The sequence below is a fragment of the Gekko japonicus genome, unplaced genomic scaffold (genome assembly GCF_001447785.1).
Source record: "Gekko japonicus isolate JY-2015 unplaced genomic scaffold, Gekko_japonicus_V1.1 scaffold223, whole genome shotgun sequence".
Lineage (NCBI taxonomy): Eukaryota > Metazoa > Chordata > Lepidosauria > Squamata > Gekkonidae > Gekko > Gekko japonicus.
The window spans coordinates 124,895-141,070 of NW_015175977.1; the positions used below are offsets into that span (position 1 = coordinate 124,895).

General features: G+C 42.9%; 1 protein-coding gene across 1 annotated transcript in view; it reads left to right on the forward strand.

Moving 5' to 3' along the window:
• Positions 1-16,176, forward strand: part of MTHFD1L (methylenetetrahydrofolate dehydrogenase (NADP+ dependent) 1-like) — a gene marked incomplete at its 5' end in the record, with an annotated part of 215,451 nt that overhangs the window by 119,735 nt on the left and 79,540 nt on the right. Inside the window, 4 exons of the mRNA XM_015426158.1 lie at positions 3,907-4,046; positions 8,028-8,069; positions 9,720-9,820; positions 14,646-14,823. Coding sequence (XP_015281644.1) covers positions 3,907-4,046; positions 8,028-8,069; positions 9,720-9,820; positions 14,646-14,823 — 461 coding nt within the window. The remainder of the gene's footprint in view (positions 1-3,906; positions 4,047-8,027; positions 8,070-9,719; positions 9,821-14,645; positions 14,824-16,176) is intronic.

Here is a 16,176-nt window from a genome sequence, read left to right on the forward strand (position 1 = left end):
CGATTATTTGCATATACAGCCTGATTGGCCTTTAACATTCTAAACAGTTTGTTGTTGCTGCTGGGAGTCATTGAATGTGTCCTGAGGTAAAATGCATATCCCAATCTTTCCTTAAACAGTCTGGAGTTGCCAATCTCCCTGTGGGGCCTGGAGATCTCCCAGAAATCACAGTGTTCCCCAGCCACAGCACATCATTTCCCCTACAGAAAATTTCCCAGCTATTACAATGGCTGTTTTGGGCAGTGGACTCTATGGCATTATACCCTGCTGAGGTCCCTCTGCACCCCAAACCCTGCCCTCCCCAGGCTCTACCCCACAAATCTACAGGTCTGCTCCTCCCCTTAGTATTGCCAGTCTCCCAGCAGCACCTAAAGATCTCCAAGATCAGTTCTTTTGGAGAAAATGGCTGCTTTGGGCAATGGACTCTATGGAATTATACCCTACTGAGGTCCCTCCACACCCCAAACCCTGCCCTCCCCAGGCTCTACCCCTCAAATCTACAGGTGTTTCCCAACCCAGAGTTGGCAACCCTGTAACTGGCTATGGAACCGCTTTCCAGGCCCTTGGAACCCAGAAGACATGGCATAGGAGGAAGTGCTTTTCTACCTTTGCTGCCTCTGCATAACCCCAAATCAACATAAGTCAGGGCTGGAGGGAACCATATCTATTACCATGAGGCTGTCCTCCCATACTACCCACTTGGGGCAGCAAAATGACTTGAGACAGCCCTGCCTTATAGCTAAGCAGAAGGAAATAAATATGGCTTGCCCCCCTCTATTTTCCCCTTCCTTCTGCCACCCCACCAGTCACAGCTGGGACACTCACCTGGAGCTTCCTTCTAGATTTTGTTGTATTTCTTCCCACAACAGGCCTTACTCCTAGTCTATATATATAAAAGAAAGTCCCCTCACCATAAAATCAATGCCCAGACCAAACCACTGGGCCTAGACACACGAAATTCAGAGAGAGCGCTCCTACCATGACATAGATGCTCAGTAAGAAGGGATTTTTAGAAATTCAACCCCTAAGGGGGTCAAAAGGGGTAAAATGTGCTCCCCCCATTGATTCCTATGTGGCTGCCAGGCTGCTGCCTCCTTGCACCCCCCCCCCCACCTCTCTGACTGGTCAGCTGCAGAGCTCACTGTTCTGAGGTTAAAAAAACCTGTTACAGGAGACTGCAGAGAGCTAATGACAGTTGAGGAAATCAAGAATGGCCAACAACCACCTGTGAGGTGCAGCAAAGCTGCTGGCCCAGCCTCCCCATGGCTTCAAACACACTCCTCCTTCCTACATCTGACAGGCAGTTATCTGTCAGGTGCAGCAGTGGTTGCAGGGTGCTTAAAACCATCAGGGAGCTGGCCAGCCTCCACAATGGCTTGCAATATCCCTCCTTCTCCCCTCCTACACTGGACAGGCAACTGCCTGTCAGGTGTAGGAGAGGGGGTAGGATGCTTACAGCCATCAGGGAGGCTTGCTCAGCAGGATCGTCTTAGCGCTGCTGCTGGCCCAGCCTCACCAATGCCTTTAAACACACTCCCCCCCAACACCAGACTAGCGAGTGTCTGTCAGCTGTAGGAGCAGGGCCAGGACACTTTAATCCATCAGGGAGGCTGCCCAAGCAGAAACACCTTAGCAATGCTGCTGCGCCAGCCTCCCCAGTGACTTTAGACACACTCCCACACACCCTTCCTCCACCTGACAGGTGTCTGTCAGGTACAGGAGCAAGGGCAGAGCATTGAAATCCATTGGAGAGGCTGCCCAAGCAGCATCTCCTTAGCAATCCTGCTGGCCCAGCCTCCCTAATGCCTTCAGACATGCTTCTCCTCCTACACCTGACAGACAACTGCCTGTCAAGGGTTGGAAGGGATGTGGAGTCCTTAAAGCCATAGGAGAGGCTTGCTTAGCAGGATTTCCTTAGTGCTGTGGCTGACCCAGCCTCCAAAGTGTCGGTCAGGTGTAGGAGCAGGGCCAGGGTACTATAATCATCAGGGAGGCCACCCCAGCAGGATCACCTTAGCGATGCTTAGCCACACTCCCACCCACTATGGAAATATGCCCCAAATTTGTAGAAAAGTGGTTTCCTGTATTAGGTTATTTAACTTCTCACAATGTGGGTTCTAGAAAATTGGTTCATATAAACGTGCTCAATATCTGATTGCTTGGATGTTGTTTTGAATACGTAGTTATGTCCCACTTCTTAAATGTAACATAAATGAGAAGCATTTTTGTAAAAAAAAAGGGGGGGTATACCCTCTCCCCCAAATTCAATGCCCAGGCCAAACCCCTGCATCAAGTAACCCAAAATAAGGGGAATGCATTCCCACCATGATGTCAACCCCCCCCCAAGAGATTTCTGAGAAACATGACCCCTAAGGGGGTAAAAAAGGGGCAAAATGTGTTCCCCCAATTATTTTCCATGTGCCTGGCAGGCTGCTGCCTCCTTGTCTGCCCCCTTCCCGGATTGGTCAATTGTGTAGTTCAGAGTTCTGAGGTAAAACCTGCCTGCTTGCACCCACTTCCCTCTGATTGCTCAGCTGTGGATCTCAATGTTCTGAGGTAAAAACACAGTTAAAAGAGACTGCAGACAGTTGAGGACAGTTACATAAATCAGCAATTCAACTCCTGAATAGACATTTCTCATAACAGCCAGCATGGCAATTGGGAAGATAGTAAAGGACCTTTCTAGGAGCTTGCTCCAGATTGAGCTCAACAAGCAGCCTGGTCATCCTAGCACCTGAGGGCAGAACCACTCCTGTGGTGTACAGAGAGGTCCTTCAGCAAAGAAAAAAAAAAAGGTACATGTGTTTCACTTCATCCTTTACACTACAGTCTTCTCCATTAGAATTCCTACAACAAATGTTACCTTTCAAACTTCACACCATCAGTATTATAACTGAATTTACAGAACTTAAATACCGTAATGAAGCACAGGTATCAGGCTAGTCCACAATATGGAGATCATAATAGTGATCTACTTATAGGGTTGTTCCAAGGATTGCAAAAGGAAAAAGTATAGGAAGTGTTCTGAACATTCCAAAGTGTTGGTGAAAAATGTTTTTTAAAACTCTCCTGGGGCCTGTATCCGTGCTATGCCAGGCACAAGGAAGCCTGCTGAAACAGCACCACTGCGTGTGGCCTGGTCTATATTGTGGGCATAATCTAGAAAGTGGTTTCCGGTATGCTGAGTGTCCATCCCACTGCCAGATCTTCCTACAAGCCATTGGGTGATGAACTGCAACATAATGTAGAAGCTCCATGTATTAGCACTTTTATACTTGCCATGTGGAAGCTGCTTGATGAATGTTTCAGGCTGATTTTGCAAAGCTGCCATACAGACTATGTTTGGATAGGGTGGCTAAATTGGGGGAAGAAACTGCAAGATGCAGTCTTGAATGTTTTGTAGTTTAAAACAACACAGAGTGAATAGTATTAATGTAATCCACTAATTTATTCATTTTCATTGTTGGGGAGAAAATAACAGCTCTGGGATATATTCTGTACATTTGCTGACTATAAGTTATCTAAACTTTCTCTGCGTGGATTCCGGTGGGTAGCTGTGTTGGTCTGAAGCAACAGAACAAAGTCTGAGTCCAGTGGCACCTTTAAGACCAACACAGTCTTAATTCTGGGTATGAGCTTTTGTGTGCATGCCCACTTCTTCATAGGTTTGTGTGAAACAGAAGTGTATGAAATGATCCAAACCCTCAAGTCTGGAGGAGTTTCCTGCTCTAATCTTAAAAATGAAATTAATCATGGCCCCCACCCCGATTCATGCCAAGCATCTTGCCACTCATACGAGAGAAGGCGTGCTTCAAGCATGCATCTGAGTCTGGATTCCAACCACTGTGAAATGGAAGCTTTTCCCTTGACGCTGCCATCCCTGCTTGTTGAAATTCATCCTTACAGTGACCGAAGCCGGTTTTGGTGCTGATATCGGGATGGAGAAATTCTTCAACATCAAATGCAGAGCTTCTGGCTTGGTTCCCAGTGTGGTTGTGCTTGTTGCTACAGTGAGAGCACTGAAGATGCATGGAGGTGGGCCAAACGTAAGTTGTTGTACTTACTTAATAAAACAAATAATAAATCATTAGAACTCCCTCAGGTTAAAAAAAGCTTTAATCTTTAAAGTGTTGGAACAGCTCGCTCTGCAGCCCGATTAGCAGAAATGCTTGTTGCACTGTCTTTCATCATACAGACATCCTCTGTGGCATTATCCTTGGAGATTACTTGACTTGGACATACAAATGAGGGGAAGTCTAAAAATGTTTAACACAGAAGGGGAATGAAGTCTGTTTGCAATCTCCTTTCTCTTTCTCCAACCTAACCCAGGGTTTGGCCCTTATTATTTTATGTCCTCACAGTGTACTTTATTTTGCCATGGGTAAACTCATGGTGTCTCATATTTTCAACTACCATTTTCATGCTGCCAGTTCTTACCTCCCTATTTGCTATTCTCTCAGTCCTCCAACTGTGCTGTGCTAACTATGGACTCGTTACAGCCAGTCAAATATTTTTGATTGTATACGAGAGAGTTCCTGAAATTTAGAGAATTTAAAAGTATTTTTGCTAAGACAGCATGTGTACTGTCTCTTTAGCATCTTTTGATCTGGATCGCAGCAAGGCTTGAGCTCTGTTTCTTTTGCAACAGTCTTCCATTTTTTTTCCTGCCTGTCACCCAAGCATGCAGTCTGGCTTTCATCTTAGATGACTTCATTCCTTAAGTTAAATGTCTTGCTGGAGTTGGAGCCTGATGATTCTGTCCGTCTCTCTATCTCTCTCTTTTGACTTTTGCATCCTCTTCCACCGGCTGTTGTTGTTGGTAATCCCTCCACTTTCCATTTGCCCAGAACTTTGATTCTCTCAGATCATCTAGTGTGTAGGCCCTCTGTCATATGCGGTTAGTGCGGTGTTCCCTTCAGGGCCTCACTTTCTACTTTTGCATCTAGCATAATGTCTGTAGCTTTTAAGGATTTCATCACTGCCTCCTCTGCTTTTCTTTTTGCACATTCTCATTCCTACACCCACCATTCCCTACAGGAATTGCTTCACTGCTTCATACTTAGACTCCCATATTCATACTGAAGCTCCCTCACAGAATGCATGTCGTGCTCCTCCTGTCTCTCCCTTTTTTAAAATCCTTCTGCTAATTACCTTTTCTGCTTAATATTTTGCAAACTCGCTCTCTTACCTACAGCATAATCCTAACCATGTTTACTCAGAAGTAAAGTCCCATTGATCTCAATGGCACCTTCTGCTACGTGAGTATGTTTTGGAATGCAGCTCTAATATTATTTCATGCACTTTGCACATCCTCCAGAGACATGTAGGCTGGGTAGAAACAAGTAGGTCTTTTGCAACTAACTACCCAGCCCCCACCTCCACAGTTTTTGGGGTCTATAGGATATATTTCTTACTTGTGCAGAACCCCCCCCCCTTCAGAACTTGGGCAAAAGCTTGAATACTTATATGCAGACTGAGTACAGCCATGGAAACTTGTTTGAGCTTCTTGGTTTGGCCAAATGAAACACTAAAGTCTCAGCATGGAAAGCAGCTGGCTGTGCAGTTCATAAGTTGGAAACTAATTTTTTCTTCACCCCCACCCCCCGTACATGAATATTTCTAGCTCATTTCATCTCCCTAGCTGTCCATTTGAGATATAATGCTGGATCTAAGGAATTAATATATTGGATTTTATTGGGGGGTTTTGTACTTTCTTGTTTCCATCCTAAAAAATGGCCACATTCAGCTTAGCGGATTTATACCTGTTGGTAATTAATTTTAAGCAACAGGTATGCTCAAGATCTGTCAAAGCATAGGTGAGTGGTTAAATTTGTTGGGTGGCCCTTCTTAAGGAGGAAGGTAGAGGGAGCAAACCCAGTAAAGACACTCCTCCCCACTGCTCAACATGACTTCCCAACAAGACCACTCGTGCACTTCTCTCTCTACTGCCTCCTTCTGGCCTTCTAGTCACAATACTGGCCATGCCCAACTTCCTTACTTTTCCAGTCTTGTTTCTATTACATCTCCCTACCTGGGCTAAAGTCTTCCATGGACCAGGAGTATCAGCCCAGGGGCGTCTGTTGTCAACCACAATTATAATGACTAATTAAAATGAGATCAAAAGTTATTATAATGGCATTTAATGTTAATGCCAGATTCATCTCTTAATCACGTCTATTAAAGTTTGAAAAGGGGACTCTTAATAAGGCTGAAATGACACATTTTTCCACTTCCAGATTGTGGACAGGGTTTTAAATGATGTTAGGGTACAGGTAGCAGGATGTGCAGTTCATCTCCATCTCAGTCTCCACCAGAAGTGGCTTCTAATTGCGGTTATTTAATTACACATGAGGGAATTCATCGCAGCCAAATTAGTGTTGCTGTCTGCTACAATGATGGTGGCGTTAGGCGTCTTCCCTCTGGTACTGCCTAGGTTATGTTCTAGAAATGCCTTGCCATCCCCAGGACTTCACGGGGAAATTAGGGGAAACAGTAACTTTTATTTAAGTCCTGGGATAGGAGAGTGAGGAAGTTTGGGAAAAGGGGTTTGAAACTATTTATAAGCAGAAGTCATAGCATTTGCTGGGCTCATTCAGTTATAATATATTGGTTGACAATTACTGGGTGCAGAGAGCAAATATCAGCCAAGCTTCTAAAACTCTTGAGCGGATCTTTGGCTTTTCCACAACTTCAGGAATTTCACTGTATGTGGATAGGCTTTGAGGCAGATGCAATCTCCTCCTAAAGCACTAACTAAATTAGCCTACTTTCCCTAAAAGTCAGGCTCTGAGAACTATATAGTTCCCTAAGAAAGGATCTAACCTTTTGCCTAACCCTTTAGAGGCACAGATCCTATCAGACAGTTTTCTGGATTTTCTTCTCCACTTCCCCCTCCCATCTGGCTTCTGCAGCATTGCATGGGTCCTAATTGGCTGTTAGCTGCTCTGCACACACATGAAAAAGGGTAGAACCTTTGCCAGCCTAACTGAATAATGTGAATGCAGTGGTAGGAGAAACTGATTGATTGATTGATTGATTGGGAGCATTTTTATCTCACTTTTCTCCGAAGTCCAGACTAAAAGTAGAAGGAAATGGCAAATGGTCTGCTCAGCTCTCTCTCACTTTCCACTTTCTCTTGCAGTCCCTTCTCTTGGCCGTTTCCCCCCAGCTGAGCTTTTTTCTGCTCTCAGGGCCTGGCAGAGAAAGACCATCTAGGGGTCAAGAGTTGCGCATAAAAGCCATGAGCAGAAGAAGGTTTAAGACCCTCTTGCACCCTCTACTTCTTCCCTGAACATGCCTGTTCACTCGTTCATGTTATTCAGCAAACCTGTGCTTGCAATGGAATGTGTAGGTTCAGCCTGGCTCTGCTACAACAGAATGTTTAATTTTAAAATGGACGCATAAAATATGTATAAATAGTAGTAGTTATATTTTTAGGTTTGTTAAAACTAGCTGAGAATTTAGATTCCAGCCCTGTTTTGTCAGTGTGGAAGTTGCCAGAGCACATCACAATAATATAATTTGTTTGCCCAAATATAGTAATTTATGAACCAAAGAAGCCCAGTGAAACAATACATGGCAAGTTACAACAAATTCCCACTTGTTAACATTTTGCATTTTGGCATTTAAAGATGTATATAAAAACACTGACATTTGCTGCTCTTAGAAATATGTCAAAACATAAGTTTTAAAGGCTGTCTCAAAACCTGGAACCATGGCCCTGACCTGGATAGCCCAGGCAAGCCTGATCTTCTCAGATCTCGGAAGTTAAGCAGGGCTGACCCTGGCAAGTATTTGGATGGGAGACCTCCAGAGAATACCAGGGCCAGGAGGCAGAGGCAGGCTATCCAGCCACTTCTCTGAACGTCCTCCATGCCCCAGTAGGAGTTGCCAGAGGTCGCCATGACTCCCAGGCACACACACACACAAATGGAAAAAAATAAATAAATCCGGAACCATGAAACAATATTTAGTAATGGTCCAAATTATTAGGTAATTGTTTGTTAACTACTTGTTTGTGATTTTAGGTAACAGCAGGTGCCCCTCTTAAGAGAGAATACACAGAAGAGGTAAGAACATTTGCTGCAGAATGTACAGCACATTTGAAAAATAGATCCATGTTACAGTAGTTGGTAATTTGCAGACTGTAAGGCAAGATGGGAATTAAGTGTGCTATCTATGAAAATCTGACCCCTCAGGAGGTTCAACCAAATGTATTGCAGCTAACATTAAATATTATATTTATGAAAACACTAACATAGTTGAGACTCACTATAACTGCTTCATGGATTTCTTGTAAGAGAGCAACCATTTGTCCAGGTCTCTCTGTTGTGTTCAGAAACTGTGCACTATGGTCTCATTATTTATGAGTTTATGGTTGGTTTTCTCACTACAAAGGCATTGTTTATTTTTGGTGTCACAGCGTTGTTTGTTGTTCCTGCTTTGATGATCTAGCCAGTGCAGATTGCCTTGTTTCCATGTTTCCCATCTCAGCAAGCAGGATGCTCTTTGGGTCTTACCTTGTTGTTGTTTTCTCCATTGTACCTCTGGGCTGAGCATGTGGCATTCACTGCTGCTTTTTTGGCTTCATGACTTTGATGGAAGTAGATTTCCTGTCCACAAAAGTCATGTCACAAATATACTGGGAAACATGCATCTCTGTATACTGGTAGTATTTGGCTTTGCCCAATGTGTGCATAGCGCTAACAAGATACAGTGGCACCAATTTGTTAATGCCATGACTACAGCAGATTGCCATGATTTTGGTGGTTCTTGAGTAAGTCCCATCAATGGTTCTCTTTAAACAGAGAAGAACGAAAGGACATGTAAACCAATGAAGTACTCTCTCTTTCGTACAGAATCATGTCCCAACACTATCCTGATTCTCCCTCCTCACACTCAGGTTTTGTCTTATTTCCTTCCCCAATGCTCACCTGGTCCTTTTCCCTGGTCTCACATGATCACCCAGTCTTTGGCCTGGTGCCCTGTGTATCTCAGGGAGATTCAGAGAAAGTATTGTAGCATCTTTGTGTGGGCTTCTAGGAAGGCCAGAGATAGCTTTTTATTGCTCTGGAAGCTTGCCACACTACCACCAGGCCTCTGTGAGTGGCAGATGTGGATCCTCCTAGCAGCCACTGCCAGCCAAGTCTACAGTGTGTTGGAGATCTGTATATTAGCAGAGACCAAGATTAGTCTTGCAACACAAGTGTAATAGTTTTGAAAATTTTCAGTAGAATGGATTTCATATTTCAGTCGTTAAAAGGTTTTCATGTTTCCATCCTGGATGTGACCATCCTGATACTGGTCACATGTTGAACAGAGTCATCTCTAATGTATGGGACAAACTAATAAAGATCTTTGGTTAGGAAATATCAAGTGGAAATGTCTTTATTAAATGCATTTACCATGTAAACCCTTTAGGTGGAGCTCTGGGCAATAGCCCTGTACAGTTCTTGGTACCTTCTTTTTCTTACCCCTGATTGTTTTTGACAAGTATTTTGACTGGCATTTTAGTGATTCTAACGGTTGTCTTACTTGCTGCCATGCTGTTGGCCTGGTGGTTGGAAACAAATGTGCTGTGATGTTGAGCATGGCTTAATTAAAGCCACAGCATTGAGGGATAGCTATCTTAAGATGAATATAGTCTTTCTGTTAGTTTTAGACATTAAAACTAAATTGTATACTAGTTTCCAATAACATTTGTGTTTCTTTCCTTGTAGAACCTCAAGTTGGTATCTGATGGCTGCAGTAATTTGCGAAAACAAATTGAAATTGCCCAGCTCTTCGGTGTTCCTGTTGTGGTTGCTTTAAATGTTTTCAGGTAAATTGAATCATCCTTTATTCAGTTAAGAAATAACCCCATATACTAAGTGCATGGTGTTAGGATGCGTAGTTCTAGTGCCATCCCATTAGCTTTATCTCCTCATCTCTGTGTTTATTATTTTTATTGTAAGTTGTAACATGCAGTTTGGCATTAAAATCCCTGTGCTTGTCATTCAGCCAACCAAGGATTTTGAATGGTATGTTGAAGGTGATTTATTCCAAGTACCTCCATATGATGTTTGTTTGCTCCTTTGTTTGTGACAAGAGGAAATATACAATTTTTATTTAATTTAAACCATTTGTATAGGGCTGCCAAGCCACGGCGGGGGATCCGCACGTCTTCACAGGATCCCTGCCACGGGGGACAGCGATATGCGTTGCACCACCGTCGCCAGGATGTGACGCTACGCGTCGCTCTGGCAACGGGGCTGTTTGGAGTCCCATTGCCAGAGCGACGCGTAGCATCACATCCTGGCGACGGCGGTGCAACACATATTGCTGTCCCCCGTGGCAGGGATCCTGTGAAGACGTTTGGATCCCCTGCCGCGGCTTGGCAGCCCTACATTTGTAAGTTTACTGTCCCAGGTAACTGGACCCATAGTGAATAACAACAATGAAATCAGTACAAGATAGAAGAATTCTTAATATACCAATAAAACAACCTGCAAGAAAAAAACACTTTAAAATATAAAATTCAACAGAGATCACAGTCTTTCTAGGCACCCACAGAACAGTTATTTTGAGAAGCCAAAGACCCTTCAGAACTGCAAGACAGATATAAATATTCTCATTTCCTCTGGGAGACTGTTCCATAACATGGGGACAATTAATCTTTAGTTCACTTATAAATTCCTTAAGTGCCTGATCAGTCAACCAAGTAATGAGGGAGGGAGAATCTTCAAAATCTTTGTTTTATTATTTCCATTTATAGTCCACCTTTCTCACTAGGATCCAAGGCAGATTACAAGTGTGATAATAACTTTCAGTCAAACAGTGAGCAGATTACAAGATACAGTAGTATTTGGATCTAACAACAAATGAGTCCTATCAAGATGAAATAATGCAGTTGGGCTGAGATTGCAGAACCAGGGAAAGGGGAAAATCAGAACGCATGCAGACCTCTCTGTTTAAACCTACAAAGTGGTGGTGGTGGGTGCTTTCTAATAGCCCGGTAAACCATTCCACAGTGTAGGAGCCACCAAAGAGAATATGTGTGAATGGCAATTCCTGGTTTTACCTGTTTGCAGGGTGGCATCTTCTGAGGGTTTGATTCAGACAAGCTGAGCTGTCACAGTGGAACATAGTAGACAAGGTGGTCTTGTGGGTGTATAGATCCAAAAACTTTGAGGGCTTTGTAGATGATGGCTAGCATCTTGAACTGAACCTGGTAACTGATCGGTAACCAATGGAGTGTCTGCAGAAAGGGAATAATATGCAGTTTCCATTTGGTGCCCAAGAGTAGCCCAGCAATGGCATTCTATACCCACAGGAGTTTCCGAGTTGTCTTTAAGGGCAGACCCATATACCATACATTATAGTAGTCCACCCCTGAGGTAACCATTGCATGGATCCATGTGGTCAAATCAGCAGGGCCAAAGTAAGGAGCCATCTTATGAACTAAGTGAAGCTGGTTGAATGCCTTTTGCAGCTACATCAGCCTCTCCAGCAATAAAGGTGGACCAAGTACCATCCTTAGACTCCTAACCAAGTCAGCAAAAGTCAGCTAGACCCCATCAAGAGTGGGGAGCAGCTCATTCTTCAGGACCTTGGGCTTCCCAAATAACATTTCCTCTATCTTCTCGTGATTCAGTTTCAGCTTGTTTATCTTTATTCATTTAACCAGAACTATCAGACCCTGATTCTGAGTCTCCACTGTGTCACCTGGTGATTTGGATAAGGAAATGTAGAGCTGGGTGTCATCAGGATATTGGTGACACCATATTCCAGAACCCAGAATGATTTCTTCTAAGGGCTTTCCATAAAGATTGGGGGACAATGCCTTGAGCGCCTATATGACTTCTTGTAAGCTGTCCTGAGTCCACTTGTGGGTAGGGCAGCATAAAAATTGCAACATTTAAATAATAATAATAAGGCTGGGGTTCCGGAAGGCAGGTCTGACATTTTATGTTCTCAAAAAAATTGGATCCTTTACTTCACTCTTGTACTCTAGCAAATTTATTCATGGCCATTAGGGTAATGGATGCTATTGTCCTAGCCCCTTCTGGAATACATGTAAGGCAGAGGAATGGATTTGTTGGGATGGTAGATAGCCCAGCCTACAAAAGATGGCTCAAGGACATCATAAAATGAGCTTCCTGCCTTCGCCCTGCTGGCATATGCCACATACTACTCACTTACCCACTCTCTCTTAAGTTTTAACAAGTTACCCTGTCTTGCTTGTTCCCTTCATTTACCACCCCCCTTTCATGCCTAGAATAGTGGTAGGCAACTTAAGCCCCATGAGTACACCTGGCCCACATCAGATCTCTACTTCAAATAGTTTCGTGACTATTTGTGACTTCTACAAATTGCTGATTCCTTGAGTAATAACACAACATTTATTTTATGGTATGTATGTTTGTGTGTAAAGTGCTGTCAAGTCACAGCCAATTTATGGCAGCCCCTGGTAGGGCTTTCAAGGCAAGTGAGAAGCAGAGGTGGTTTGCCATCGCCTTCCTCTGCAGGGTCTTCCTTGGTGGTCTCCCTTCCAAGTACTGACCCTGCTTAGCTCCTGAGTTCTGACGAGATTGGGCTGTTCCATGCTGCCTTCCCTCTGTTTTATGGTAGACATGGAGGATATTTTGCAATCCCATTTATGATACAGACATTGCATTCTATATCTCATAGATTCATAAGCATCTCCATTATGGTTACTACTTCCTGTAGGAAGTCAGGGGGAAGTGCCTCCTTGACTGTTCCATTGATGAGCCATCTTATAGACTGAGGTTTCTCTTCTTAGTGACTTACAGCCCTTAAAATTCAACCCCTTTTCTTTGCCAATGGCTCAAATACAGGTTCAGCATGCATTTCGGATTAGATGGTTGATAGTAGCCATTTGGTGTGCAAATGCTTTCAAAATGCTTCAAGGGTCAGTTCTTTCATTTACCATTAGACAATTGGCATGTAAGAGATAAGATTACATTAAAATTTAGGAATACATCAAACGTATGGCTGTCGAACAGCCAACAAAAAAAGAACTGATCAATTAATAGTTTCCCTGGTTCGAATTACAGATAGAAGAAAACAAGCAACATTAAAAGTTATAGAGGCGTTTTGCCCAGAGAGTAGCAACTGGACCTTGACACTCTCAGGAAGACCACGCCATGTAAAAAGAAGGGTGTCCAAAAAATTTTCTCGAATCTTAGTATAAAATGGACAATTTAAAAGAACATGGGGAATGGATTCGATAGCACCCTGACCGCAGGGGCATTGCCTAAGTTCATAGGGGATTTTTTTGGCATCTTCCAGAGAAGATGGCCGATGGCAATACGTTAAATATGGCTAACATAAATGCCCTTCTTTGATGGTGATCAGTTAGAGAACCTGTCTGGCCTAGTGTCTGGGATAATCCCAGATGAACTGGGGAACAGGTTTTGCTGGCTGCCTGAGTCAGGCGCTGAAACTGAATATCTTAGTTCCTAGGTGAATCTTTTATTAGTGAACGCAACTATTTCTTAGTTTGCTGGTGTCCTGTTATCAGGACAGGCTGTAGGTGGTTAAACAAAAAACAAATTTCCTTTAAAAAACAAACAAACACTAAATAGAAAGCTAGGGGATTTTTTTTGGGGGGGGGAAGGGGGTGCATAGAATCATGTTTGTTAATGTTCCTGGTTATGTGGTATATAGTTCTAAAAGTCTGTTATATTATATTACCAATTCTCTCTCTTACCAAGTATGTTGTAACACAAAATCTTGAAGTAAAAAAGTTATTCATTTTCTATATTTCTAAGCAAAAAAAAAGGGTATAGTTGTGTGATATTAGACTTCCGCTTAAAAAGCAGCTTGTTGAACAGGCTTTCCAGGATGTCTAATAAGAAGCAGGAATAGCAGTTCATTCATTATCTTTACTTATTACATTAAACCTTTAGAAATAAGACCTTCAACTATACCAGTTCCACAGCTAACAAACCAACCTTGCAAGCATACAGATATATTGTGAAAGGGATGCAAAGTTCCTTGCAAAACTTAGATAGCTTGAAACGGCAGAGAAAGGCAGACTTCTAAGTACACAAGTGAAAGAATAGAACCTGTTCTTGCTAGTATGTTTTTTGTTTCTTTCTGGCCCTTCCTTCTTCCAGACAGTTCTTAATTTTGAGGTAATTATATTTATTTGTCTAAATTTTATTTAAAACCTTTATGGATCCACCTTTCTCCCAGTCAACTTAACTTGAAATTGACTCTGATTTGGGAGCTGTTCCTCTGGTGACTTGTTGATTCTTTCAGTGAGTTGTTTTCCTAGGACCTAAACAAGTAAGAGGATGGGCCAGTCGGGTCTTGCATGCAGTAGCTCACATGGGAGGAAACTAGTTCTTTTCAGCAAGCCAAGCCCAGTTGCCAGGGTCCAATGTGTTACGGATCAGTGGCAACTGGACATCTGGGTTTCCCCCCCCCCCCAGTGCATGTATATCAGTTATTTTTGTTCTTGCCTAGTCTGACATATTTAGCCATTGTAGCACTGAAAAGGTATAAGTTGTAAAGCTCCTATACCATACTATGTGCACTCTCCCTGAATAGCTACTCTTACCCAATATACGTAAGTACAAGGAACCACTTAACAAATATGACTGATGAAGTAGTAAATGAAATAACTCTCTTGTTGGCAGGACGGACTCTCCTGCAGAGATTGATTTGGTCTGTGAGATTGCCAAGCAGTCTGGAGCCTCTGATGCTGTGCCTTGCAATCATTGGTCTGAAGGAGGGAGAGGATCTGTGGAATTGGCTCAGGCCGTAAGAAGAGCTGCTAATCAGCAGAATGCATTCAGATATCTGTATGACCTGGAGGTAAGAGGGATTCATGCTGCCACAAAACAAAACAAAAAAAGCGAAAGGGAAAGGTGCAACAGATATCTGGGGTAAAAAATATCAAACAGCGAACACAGCATGTTGGTATGCAAGTAGCCTTTCAGGAAGCACCCCAGCAAAGTATATTACTCCCATTGGAATAGGATGTTTGCTTGTGTTCTTTGTGAAATTTATTTTTAAAGTATCTTCAGTTACACAGCCTCTCACTCTATCAGTAGATATCCAAAACACTTGAAAAATTAGGGCTTTGAAAACATGTGGTTGAAATGGGTTTTTTTTAATGTTCTACCCATTCTGTTGAACTTTATCTCGTTTTGATCCCTTCTGTCCTCCAAGGAGCTCGTAGCAGCATAGATAGGGTCCCCCTCCCTCCACTTTATCCTCACAACAGTCCTATGAAGTAAAATAGGCTGAGCAACTGGCTCAAGGTCATCAAGTGAGTTTTCTGCAAGAGTATTTGGGAGAGAGCAGCCCTGCTCTTCTGCAGCATAAAGACTAGATAAAAGTATGAATGGGGAGACCTTGGTAGATTTGTCTTTTGTTGCTACAAGTAATGGGGCATTAGGTACTGGACTGTTTCTTTGTCCATATATTTGTTCATTCAGGCCCCCAAGCCAGATAACCATAAAATTGTGATCTGCCCTGAGCCCGTTTGCGGGGAAAGTGGAATATAAATGTGAAAAGTAAATAAATAAAATGCAATAATATCCAGAACTATAAAATGCCGCAATTAAAAACAGTTTAAAATATCATCATGTAAGAAATTCATCCCAGTAACAGCTGTCTATCTCATCAGGTCATTCAAAGGCCTTCTCAAATATTTATTTATTTATGTATTTATTTATTTCAGAATACTTGGGTACGGTTCTATAACTGGTATGATACGTATATGTAGGCAAGTTAAGAATAGACTGAAATGACATATAAAATTTAAATCATCCTAAAAACAGATAAAACATTTTGACATTTTAAACATTTTAAAGTGCTAGCATTTCATAACATTAATAAATTATTAAATGATGGTGGCTCCTTTTGTCATTGATCTAATCTTGTGCAGTCGGCACAGGCTGTTTTTATGGCTTCAGGGGACATGGGTCTCTATCAGGGCGGCTCCTAATTAATGGCCTGGCGGAAGAGCTCTGTCTTGCAGGCCCTGCGGAACTGCATAAGGTCCCGCAGGGCCCTGATCTCCTCTGGGAGCTCATTCCACCAGGAAGGAGCTGCCACTGAGAAAGCCCTGGCCCTGGTTATAGCCAGCCTGGCATCCTTAGGACCGGGGAGGGCCAATAGATGTTGTGACCCTGATCATTGTGCTCTCTGGGGAACATATGA